Consider the following 12754-nt stretch of genomic DNA (forward strand, 5'->3'; position numbering starts at 1 on the left):
TGGAAGCTGGAAAACAAAGCTGAGTCCTCTGCATGAATAACAAATGCTCTTAATTGTTTAGTCATCCCTCCCATCACCCAGATTTATTTATTTATTTATTTAAAGATTAAGCTAAACATTTGCTCTTCTTGAGGCATTGGTCTTATATTTTAGGATTTGTATGTTCCTGTAAAATTCAATTCTCTGTATACATCATTTATCAAAGGCTTACATACCCAATACTCCATACACATATTTTGACCTAAACACATAACACATTCTTGTAGTTATATATATCAGACTAAATTCTTTGTCCCTATTCAGGTTATATTCATGGTGAAGAAGGCAGGAAAAATAAAAGTAGATAATCTACACACATGCTTGGTCCAATGGCAGTGTCTCAAGGCAAATCTTGGGAAGGGTTAGACAGGCCTGGGTCAGCAGGAGGTTTTCTAGGAGCATGAGATACTTAGTCAGCTGTCTGAAGATGATGAAGGGATGGGTTGTGGAGATATGTAGTGGAAGCTTTAAAGCCTTGAGTTTCACATGAGTGTCAGCAGAACAATAGGTATAAAAGCAGAGAGCTAGAGAAATCAAGTGTTTGTGTGTAAAAAATTTTTAAACCCTTGGGATTTTACTCTGAATGACTCGGAAAGGTGGTCAAAAGTAGAAGAATAACGTGATTTGATTCTTGTGTATCAGAGAGACTTTGATTACTGTGTGGAGAACAATAAGAAAAAAATAGACAGCTAGGACAAGAGTGGTACCAGCAATGTGGTAAGAACTGCAGGGTTCTGGGTACGCTTTGAAGGAAGAGGCAATAGGATAATCTGGTTTGTGGGGGAGACAAGGATGCAGAGATGTTGGATATGTTGGGTCCAGACAGCGGGATAAAGTGCATTTAACTGAGAGGTGGAAAGATTTGAAGGAACAGCTGTGTGTATGGATCAGCAGGAATTTGGCTTTTGGATGTGATGTCTGAGATTCGAAGTGGAGATGTCAAGTGGACAGTTGGTTAATGATTATGAAAGCCCAGATTTATTGGGTAAGTTATCACTTTGGAAGTCACATAAACACAAAGCTAGTCATTATAATTAAAGGACTGAATGTAAACAGAGAAGCAAAGAGGTCTAAATTGAAACAAGGAACTCCACCACCAACATTGAGAAGTGACTGGTCCACAGAAAGAAACTGTTTCAAGGACGTCCAATAATCAACTAAATGTCCTTTCTGCTGATGGTTTGAGCTCTGAATTGGGTGTTAGATTTGCCACCATGTGGTTATTACTGATCCTGTTGAGATCGGTTTTAGTCTAGCTGTGGGGAGGAAAAGCTGTTTTCCCTTGAGTGTAAGGGACACTAGAGACAGGGAGGGTACGTAACAAATGCCTTGCTTAAACCTACTGCCTCTCAGGTAATGGTAGACCCCCTCATTATTTAAAGTGTCCTGGCTTTGATGTTAACTCCCTGATTATTGCTATGAGAATTCAAATTGGAAGATCTCTATGAAGTTCCAAACAAAGCAGAGAAGCACAGGAAGTTGGCTCTGTTGGGGCATCCGTATGATCCCAGCACTTTGGAGACTTAGGTAGGAAGATCATAATCTGGAGCCAGCTTTTGGTACATAACAAGTCCTCATCTGAAAAAAAGAAAGGAAAAGAAAAGAAAAGAAAAGAAAAGAGCAAAACTCACAATAGTAACAAAAACCATAAGAGAGAGTACAGAGTGTTTGTGCTATGGAGCCACATGCTGATGAAATGGAAACAAAGGGGATATTTTGGGAATAATGGCATCAGAAAGATGAGGGTTGAGATAGGATTTAGCTCTGTGTTCTGCTGAGTGGGAAGACAGAATGCAGTGTTCTATTTCTTGGATTGTATTTTCGTTGGTGATTTATTTGTTTGTTTTCCACACACGGTGAACCTCTTAAGAGCAGTAAGTATAAATGTCTTGTTCATTTTGTAGTAGGGGATTTTATTGTTCTATTTCTATTCCCTAGTACAATGCCTGGAACACAGCAGGCCTGCAATAAATGTCTGAACCAGAGAATGAAGACATTGTGTTCAGCATGTGTCTGTTTTGTCTTCTCATTCAAGTTGGATTCTTTCCATCAAATCTTGACAACCAGATTGATTTAATTGTGTTTCTCCTGCTTGGCTCTAGAAAATGCCTGACTAACTGGTAGACGTGATTGACAGACATGATTGTGTTTCTAACCAAATCAACGGTGCTGCCTAAATGTTAAGTCAGTGACCCTTGTTATGTCACATTGCAGTAGTACCTGCAACAGATGCAGTATCAATTTATCAGTTACTCACCAGGGGCTTTTTAAAAACCTCATCATTCCTCAGTACCCGTCTGAGATTTGTAGTGTGTTGTGTGCACAACACTTTTCCTACGTTTCGTGGCTCCTATGATTAGGTAGACAGCATAGCATGTACTCCAGAGTAGGAAGTGAAAATGTTTAATCTTGGATCTGGTACCAAAACAGTGCCAAATAAACAGTTCTGTGACTGACTGAATGCACAATGAATTGTTAGCAGTGGTCTCTGGTGGAGGCATTCATTGTCCCGGCTCTGTCTTCTTTTTTATTTGGTGTGCTCAGTTCCCATCTCTTTGCTTGCTTGCTTCTCACTCTCCTATTTTCCTTTCTTCACTCCCTTGGAAGCCATCTCTGCATGTAGGTGACTTTAAAATTCATATGCATTTATCTACTTAGTTTTAAATTTAATTGTTTTATTAATTTTTTTGAGAATGCCATACTCCACGCCCATTACTATATCCTTGCAACTTTATGTCTGCCCCATGTTCTTTTCTTTGATTCTGCAACTCATCTATCCATAGCCCCTCATGAACCTCTTTCCATTCCATTCTGGACTATTGTCTGTTTTGATCTTGTGCAGGTAAACCTGGCTTCTGTGAGCTCCTGAATACACCAAGTCTCCCATGTGCTGAAGGCATGGCTTTCAAAGCCTTTGTTTCTAAACCAACTATGTCCTCATCTTCTCTGAGGGATTGTTTTTGAGAACTTTGTATAAGGCATTCCACCTTTATAAAGAGTTGACATCATGGCAGGGTACCTATTGCCTTTCTGAGTGACAGGTTCTACTTCTGTTTGTACATTTGTCCTGATAGCTTTTAGTTATATACCATTTCCAGATAAGACTGTTGATGGCTATCAACTAAATTTGCCACTTGATTTTACTGATAGGGAGTAAGTAATTTGCAATTTAAGTAAACAGTTGTTATTGAATTTAGCAGGTCTCTTATTGAATTACATGTCTTTCTAACTTGAAGTCAGAATGCATTTTCCTTATAAACCAACCTATATGTTCTGACTATACATCTCTGTTGTCTCTTATTCCGGGCTAATAGAGAGTTAATTGTATAATCAATTTTTACATTAAAACTGAATACAGCTTTTCTTTTGTTTTATTGTTGGAAATAAATATCCATTTTGGTACATTGAGTAAACCACTTATTTTTTTGTGGTGATTTAAAAAGAACACAGACTCCCTTATTTGTAAAATGGGATTGGAGGTAATATGTTTTAGAACTGAAAAGCACTTTAGCAACTGCTGGTGGCAAACACCACCACTTTATAAATAAGACCCAAAGAGGTTAAATGATTTTTTCAGTATCCCCCAGCTTGGTTAGCAAAGGAGTAGGGCTGAACTCCAACTCCCTTGCTGCTTCCCTTTCTACTGCTGCATGAAATGCATACTTCTTATTCACAGAATTGATATGAGGATTAGGGACTACATCTGTGAAAAATAGATTTAGCCTTTGGAAGGAAAGATGCTGGATAGTTTTATGAAAGCTTTATGAAAACTAATCTTATTTTAACCTTTCCTATAGGATTGTTGGCTTTGTTCAGTTTTGTGTTGATCACTTTGGGGCTTTTTTATTTTGTCCAAGGACTAGACAATTTATGATGCTTGTTTTAGGAATCAATAGCTAGTGCCCAGATTGTGTTAAAAATATGAATTACACCAGCTGATTTTGAATCTAGAAGCAGGTACAGAGGAGTTTCCTGAGTGGTGGTTGCTTATGTACATGAAAAGTTTTCTGTTCTTACTTCGTGAATTTGGAATAAAAACAGTTGATTTCAAAGACACAAAAAAACAAGAAAAAGGAAGCATAAGTAAGACACACACACACACACACACACACACACACACACACACACACACACACACACATTTCCAATCTGGTAATTCTTCCAAAGCTCGATGCAGCATGTCATAATAGACCATGAGTTTTCTCTCTTGCTGAGCCAGGGATCCATTATACTAATCCACCATGCCTTCATATCTCTAGCAAACACATGTAAGTGATAACTTAGAATATTTGTTTTAATGCAAGGTGTAAAAATCATTTCTATGTCATCCTGGAAAGTGAGTACAGGTTCTACTCGGTCATGTCGATTGTTTGAATTTGGCTCTTTTGCCACAATGTTTTTATCTATAAACAAGAACTCTCTCATTTTTATACTATCCAAAGTGATTTGCATAGATTCATATGTTCAGGGAAAATAAAACTCAAGTACCAAAAGGCTAAAGTAACTTTTATATATATTTTTAATTAGGTTCGATTATATGCAAGACCTGACGCTATCAGAAGAGGATCCGGGGACTATGCTCTCCACATTACAAAGAGATTAATAGAATTTTATGAAGACTACTTTAAAGTGCCCTATTCTTTGCCAAAACTAGGTAAGAATTTCTTGGTTCTTTTATTGGAAGGACTCCTGGAAGGTGGAATTTCTTCTTCATTACTAGTTGAGGTATCCTGCAGCATAAAACTTCAAAGATTTATATTTTTAGAGATGAGTACAAAAATAATTTTTTCTTAAGAGGTAAAATAAGATTAATGACCTGGAGTCTTGCCAGTACGTGTTCATGGGAATTATAGAAGACGTTGTGTGAGTTAGAATTCTAAAGAAATAACTGAAATAGTTAAAATACATCCTATAGAAGGTGATTGTCAAAAATCAAGCTTAATAATTACAATGAGCATGTAAGAGGACTGAAGATGTTTCCTAGCATCAAGACACCCAGGTCCTTATGACTCTAGTAAGTAGGTAACATTGTACACAGAGTTGACATAGATAGCCTTTTTCTCTCCAAATTGGTGTATGTCAGATCTTAATGAATGAGATTTCCTTTATATTATTTTTTAAAATTGCATTTGTAGTACACAGTTAAACTAATAGAAAAGTGACAGAAGAGAAACTTTGTAATAGTGGGAATTGTTATAATAATGAAATGTTCTTGTACATATTCTTTTTTACAGAGCAAATGTGTGCAGTAATTGTTGGTCCTGTGAATAAACACATTAATGTATTATTCTAATTTAAATGAGGCTGTGCTTTTGGCAGGAAATGAGCTAGAATGTTCCAGGACATTATAAAGGGTGCACATAGGCATTAGATGTGTTGAAGTTACTTTCCCTTTTCAGAAGGGATATGATGTCATAACAGCTCTTTGTTCCCTACTCACCCCTGTCACCAATTTTCTTCCCAAGTGTTGTTTCTTTTTTAGTAAGAATCCGCATAATATGTGTGTGTGTGTGTGTGTGTGTGTGTGTGTGTGTGTGTGTGTGAAGAATAAAGTGTTTATCTGACAAAAATGTGAGTTTGAGCTACAGGTTCACCTCCCTGGAGAACTGGGCATATTTCATTAAAGGACCAGTCTGCAGAGTGGCTTTATTGGTCATACAATGAGTAGTTCAGAAAGTAGACGGAAGAGCTGATATACTCATCTATGGGCCCACATTGCATTTTAATGAACTGTATTGCAAAATTGTGAGGACTTTTGGAAATATTCCCTCTGCATTTATAAAAAAAAGTTTTGTTTCAAATGGGATCTGTACCCTTTAGCCCTTTTGTAAAATCCACTTCCTTTTAGAATCTGCTTCACCAGGGAATCTCTCACTTGTAGTCATCCAAGGCAGGGAAGACTGCCTGACCTTATTTGCATGGGATGTGGTGCTAAGTAACTGGGAACATCCCAGCTTGACTCTGTAATGTAAAATTCACAGAGTGCTTGTGTTGCAAGTTCAGCAAGAGAAATAAAATGCGGATCTTTCTCTGTCCCCTTCAGACCAGTAATTAGCAGAGGAACTCAATTTGTAACTTCAGGGGGTTCCATGTGACTGTCAGCTTGTAGCAGGATTCATTTCTGCTTCCCCATTTCAGTCACAATTGAACTATGCAGGCCGTCATCTGGAGCGGGAAAAAGGCTTTATTCACCATTGCTACTTCTTGTTCAGCTACCTTATGGTGTATATAATTGAATGATTTGACTTGCTCCAGCATGCTCCTTTTTATATAGTGAGGGGAGTTACCACAGCTCAGGGTGCTTTATGAAATTTCTTGTAAAGGTCTACTTATTTCCTGTGTCTGTGGATGTGTGTGCCAATGGATTTGTAAAGTGCACTCTCTAAATACTCCTGATGCAAAAATCTTCAGCCACAGAATCATTTTTGAGAAATTCTTCACCTCCCATCCCATATTATGAATTATACTGTTAGGCTAATTTTATTTTCATAAACTCGGCCTTTGTTAATGATGCCTGTGGTTGTATTCAGATTTATCAAAAAAAAAATGTTTCTGAGGTCCATTCTGCCCTTCTTTCCTTCCCTCATACCTTCTGCGTGCATTTAGAGCCTGCTATAGTAAAGCTTTTTTCATATGATGAAAATCTCATAGTGACTGAAATAGGCAAAACTCCTTTCTCTCTGAGAGACTTCATTCTACCAGGTAGAGATGGACAGAAAGCCAAATAGTAATAAATACAGTTTATCAGCTGGAGATAGTCATTTAAATTGCTAACATGTTAGGTACATTGGCACCCTCTAGTGATTTCAGCCCTAAAGAGGCTGAAGCAGGAGGATGACAAGTTTGAAGCTACCTGGGCTCTGTTATGATGCCTTGGTTAAATCAGCCAGCCAGTCAGTCAACCAATCAGTCAATCAATCAATATTAATAAGTAATCAGAATAGAAGTTTGGGAAGTATATGAGGGCTAGATACTGTGTGCATGAGAGACTAGGGGCTTTTAGAAATTAATTACAGCTTTTCACATGGAAGCGTTTATTTGCAAGTGGTTAGATATCAGTTCAAGAGAATAAAAACCGAGCCCAGTGGAAATCATGTGACGTGAGTTAGATCAGAGGGAACAAAGTGCCTAATGGCTGAACTTATGGTATCTTTGAAGTGGCACAGAGGCAAGTGTTCATGCAAGAGAGCGAGTTAAGGGCTGGGCATTCTGTGCTGGGTGCAATGGGGACGAAGATAATGCAAATCCAGGAGGATGTGGTCAGCTTGCCTTCCCCACTTCCAACTCTGAGTGTAAGCAGACCTAGACCACAGCTTACAGTCCAGGCAGTGTTCGGTCTCACCGTGGTTCTCTTCCTCAATATCCCGAGTCCTAAGGTTGCAGGCATAAGCCGCTATACCAGGCTCAGAGCCTTTACTTTTTATTTTCTTGAAGCCATTTTGCTGTGTTCCACTTTTCAGTGTAGTATTTCTGAACTTCTCACTTATGTTTTGATTCATTTCCAGTGTGGAACAGTTTCACTTTGTTGACTGTGGTGTAGCCCATGCGAGCTTATATATCTAAGGGTTTGAGTTTCCACCCCAAGTAGCTTAGGGAAGAGTTCCTTGAGAAGATTCTACTGCTTCTTGTTAGGTTAGGATGACAGTTCATTCTCCTTGATAAATAATGCTATTTATTTATCATTTTAAGCCAACATAAGCTAATGGTGTATATAGTATGACTAGCTTTAAGATCTCAAGGTATTAAAACCATTTGTATGAGATATGTAGAGTTTTAACTTCTTGGTATTAAGTTATGGAACAGACTAGAGTGTGCTTGGTTATGATACAACAATACCTCCTATATCTGTACGTCCTGTTTTGGTGAGCACTTGAAGTACTCTTTATAAAGTACATTGTAAAAATACATATTGTGTATTTATTATGTATACAAATACATATTATACAGTTAAGTTATCATTTCTATACAGACAGATCATGCATATAACATCAAAATGGAAACTGTTTATATTTATGAAATGTGAGTTATTCTTAAACACCTTGTATGTTTTTAACCATTTAATTATTATCATGAGATTTTGAAGTAGTATTTATTATTTTCTAATTGTCTAGAGGGAAAATTTAGGGATTTGGTAAACAAATAATGCGAATAGATCATTTAAACAATAGCGAATGAATTAGGAATTCAAATTCAGGCTACATGACACTATGGCACTGGAATTCTGTTAAAAACAGTTTTTCAGAAGTTTCTGAACTCATGAATTAAAATATATATCACTTTAACAAAGAAAATTATCTATTAGTGAAAATAATATAATAGGAGTTTTGCTAATTTCTACCTGGTAAAAGTAATCATACATAGCCATTGCAAGAAACATGGGAAGGAAAACTGAAGAAACAAGAACCGTGAAGACATACCCAAGTCTTGCATGCACATTTTCATCATAGATGTTCATAAGTTAATTAGATGGTGGATAAAATGACGGGCACAATATTTTCTTACTTGCCCTATTTAGGTTTCAATTAATTACGGCGGATAGTCTTCTGTTTCCCTTTGCTGCTGCTCTGTAATTTGTAAATCGATGTTTTGTAAAGGAGTTTGTTTGATTGCTTCTCTTCATACTACAGAGCATTTGCCTTTATGGGAAATTCATTACCTGCCCTGCATGGAATGTGATTGTAGAGGGAGCATGGGTGTTTTGCCACAAGGTTTTCTATCCTTAAGGAGACTGTGGGTATGTTGAGCAGAGAATACAGTATTTACAGGGAGGCAAGTAAATTTCATACCCACAAAGTTTAAAATATAATCCAGCACTTTAGTCTTAAAAGGTACTATTTAATACCACTTTAATTGAAGAGTGTGAGTTCTGTGTTATAGCCATAAAACATTCCTAAATAGAAACCTCTTCTTTGTGAGAAGCCAGAGAAGTGTGGTAGGTACAAAAGGAGAAATATCATTCTTAAGATTCTGTAAGGGTTGTGACATAAGATGACTGGGATTCTTTAAATCACACCAATGAGAACACATTTAAAAAAATGGAATAGGTAACTATTAGGATATATTTTCTTATTAGAGTTTGGGAACAAGAAATTCTGCTTTGAATGATAGGCTTTGTTTACTTAATAGACATACCTGAATTTTCCATTTTTGTATGTATGTATGTGAGTGAGTATATGTTTTGTGTGTATGTGTGTGTATGTGTGTGAGTGCACGCACATGCGTGCGTATGCTCACACAGGGTTAATGCATGTGGAGGCCAGAAGTCAATCTCAGCCATGTTTTTTTGGTCACTCTACAACCTGATTTTGACAGAGAGAACTTGCTTAATGATTATCTCCATTAAAATATTGTTTTCATTAGCTTATTTTCATTTCTAATGTTCTGTTTATTCAGGGGCTTGATGCTCCCCAGTTCATCTAGGCTGGCCAGTGAACCTCAGGGCTCACTGAGTTTGTCTCCACCTCCCCGGCACTCTGAGTCCAGATACTGATGTAACCACAGCAGACATATTTCCCACATGGGTCTGGGGCTAGTTCAGATCTTTATATTTGAATGCAGTCTTTTTGCCTACTGAGCCATCTCTCCAGACCTGATATATATTTACAGTATGGATGAAGGTGACAATGATGATCTGCTACTTGCAAGGGATAAATCCTCATGAAATAGTTCATGGTGCAATTGAAGCACATGCACACATATGTATTTTGAAATATATTAACAGTATAGGCTATTATATTTTCTTCATTTATATAGACTGCCAAACACTCTGCCTCTTGTGACATCTGTTTTTAAGTGGTGAAAATAGCTGTGTTTAGTTTAATATTATAACTATATGATGTGTCATTTCATATTCATTGTAAGACTCAGTTTAACTGAGGGTTGTTTTGATACTTTTATAAGTATCACTTTTCTTTCTTCACCATGTTAAGAGGTAAATAAGTAGTATGATGTGTATATTTGGTTAATGTCCTTATGTAGTACTGCTTTGTAAGGTAAAATCTTAGGCCTCATTTTGTAGATCATGAATTTATCCCCAGAATGCATCTTTCAGTCAGAATTCCTCTAAGAATTCTGTCAAAAGAGACTGGAGTTTAAAGTTGGGAAAGAAAGAGAGGGGATTAATTTGAGAATTGGAATGGAGAGGTACCCTGTGTATACATTAGACTTTATGAATCAAAGTGACAGAGTCAACATTTCTCTACAATGGGATAGATGGCCTATTATAACTGTTCAATTTTGTGGGTTTGGGGTGGAATCTATTTTGGGGGCTATGGAGATTAGTACCTTCTTCCGGAGTTTACTATCACAGAGCACTGGTTTTTTCTCTCCTAAGTATCACTGGGACTGAGACTTCAAACAGCTTTCCATCCTTTTTTTTTTTTTTTTTTTTTTTTTTTTGAAATATAAGAAGCATAGTCTCTATTTTATGAAGATCATTTATTTTGAAAAAGCCCTTTATCAGGTGATTTTCTTTCTTGCAAACCAAAAGGATAGTTATAATTTCTTTCAGAAGGAAGTGTTTTATATGTTCCCAAGCCCCATTTTGACAACCATTTGTGTGAAAGCAACACCAAATCCTATTAAAATAGACACCGTTATTCCAACTTTTAACAGTTATTTTAGCACAATTTAACAGGGCATTTTATTCCTTCATTAATTATTCTATAATATGGCCATTTAACTGCTCTTGTTAAGCTATTTTGTAGCCATTACATGCTGTATATTTCCAGTACTACATTAACAAACAAAACTTCTATATGATACTCACTATTTATGATATTTAACCACCAATAAAACATAAATAAACAAAATACTAAGGATGAAAGAAATCAATGAAAACAGCATATTTCAGTGGGAATGATACACAAAATTATTATACTATAAACAAGCAAGCCATAATACAAGGTAGAGGATTTAATGTAACACAAACTAACCATAAGGCTGAATTAACTAATTAATTCAGTAGGCATTTATTGAGTAGTTATTTATACATTATACTCCACAGTGGAGACAAGTTGGGGCATCTTACACTAAAAACTCCAAATCCAATTAAAAAGAACGTCTCAGATATTATTTTACTGACTTTACAGTGTTATTGCATATTCTATTTGTTTGATATCCCTCCCCTCCCAACTTCTTCCTCAGTTTTACGAGTTTCACACATTCACAACCTTGGAATTTCTCCTAAACATATTTTGACAAAGCCTCTGATACACCATCTTTACTTATCTGAGCAGAGACATTTGGCTGTTAGGTTAGGAAATATATTTCCAGTGATTACAGATTTGACTATTACATAAGCCTTCTGCCTTATTTTCTACTTGCCCACCATGATGACCAGGAGTAACACATACTGACCAGAAGAAATGGGCATCTTTCTCATTCTTTTCTCTTACCTGCTCAAAGACATCATTTTAGTAGTTCGTCAGTTCTCCCCAAAGTCCAGCTTTCCCTCTTTCTTGGCTATTCATCTATCAGCATTATAAATATGACGCCATTTTCTCAGTTCCACTAACTCCAAGCTCACTCTCTCTGGCTACAGACCCATTTTTTTCCTCCTGTTTACAGCCACGCTGATTTGAAAGGATTTTCTGTGTGCATGGCCCCTGATTTCTCTTTTCCCATCTTGCAATGATGTACTGTGCATCAGCCTTTTGCCCTCAGTCCTGCACAGAGACTTCTCAAGTTCACTAATGCTCCCACATGGCGAATTCCCCAACATCTGGTTTTAGTCTTCATCAGCAACATCCGACACAAGTGTTCTTCCTAACTCCCTAAGATGCACCTTCACTTTCTTATGTTTGTCTGTCTTTTAGCACCACACATTTTTCTTTATTCTTTTCTCATTGTACTCCTTTGCCCCTTGGAATCTTTCTAGTTGCTTAACAGTTGTGTGTCTAGGAGTCAACTTTGATATCTCCTTTCTTTGTTACTTACTCCAGTGGAGTCTCATTTTCTGATCCTATTCAGTTTTACAAACAACAAAGACAATCTGGTGATGCAGATGACATCTAGATTTACATCTCAGACTTGTTCCTCTAAAGTGTCATTTTTATTTTTACTTTCTACCTGGCAGCTAGATGCACTGGATGGCACAGGATACGAGCAAAGTCGTGATAAAATGCTGTTTTTTTCTATGCTTGCACCACACATAATTGACAGAGATTACTTCTGTTCTGCCTGATGCCCAGCCTGGTATATGGGTGTATTTTTCCTCACCAGTATGTGAGAAATTAATTCTGTAGAAGTAGCCTTCTCAGGTCTCAACACCCTCCAAGGGTCAGTGTTTAACTGTCCTGAAGTCCTGTCCATTTATGTTTCTATACAGAATTCATTGCATGAGTGTGTTTGAGCCCTATCAGTCTTAAAGAAATATTATTGGAAAAAAGGGAAGGTCTGTTCTGAATCTAACAAACTGGCCAGAGAAACTCAACAGGGTCTATATGCTTTTTTTTTTTTTTTTTTTTTTTTTTTTTTTTTTTTTTTTGAAGTGAGGGCTTCTGTGTATAACATTCCTTCTTCCACATTATGGTACTACACACCTTCTGAATAAAGTCATTTTATCTGGAAGCAGACAAGACATGGCACAGAACGTTTTAATGTTTTCTCCCAACACTGAAATGGGGCATAGAAATTATATGTTCTATGGCTTTTCTTGGGAAAGAAAACTTCTAGTTGCTAGCCTGCCCTGGACAGGCAGTTATGACCATATAAC

The 12754-nt window shown here is 37.0% G+C and overlaps 1 protein-coding gene across 1 annotated transcript in view; it reads left to right on the forward strand.

Annotated features, from left to right (window-relative positions):
• Positions 1-12754, forward strand: part of TRHDE (thyrotropin releasing hormone degrading enzyme) — a gene marked incomplete at both ends in the record, with an annotated part of 372282 nt that overhangs the window by 102156 nt on the left and 257372 nt on the right. Inside the window, one exon of the mRNA XM_080935655.1 lies at positions 4567-4693. Within this exon, the coding sequence (XP_080791781.1) occupies positions 4567-4693 (127 nt within the window). The remainder of the gene's footprint in view (positions 1-4566; positions 4694-12754) is intronic.

Source organism: Micromys minutus, assembly GCF_963924665.1.
Source record: "Micromys minutus genome assembly, chromosome: 22".
Lineage (NCBI taxonomy): Eukaryota > Metazoa > Chordata > Mammalia > Rodentia > Muridae > Micromys > Micromys minutus.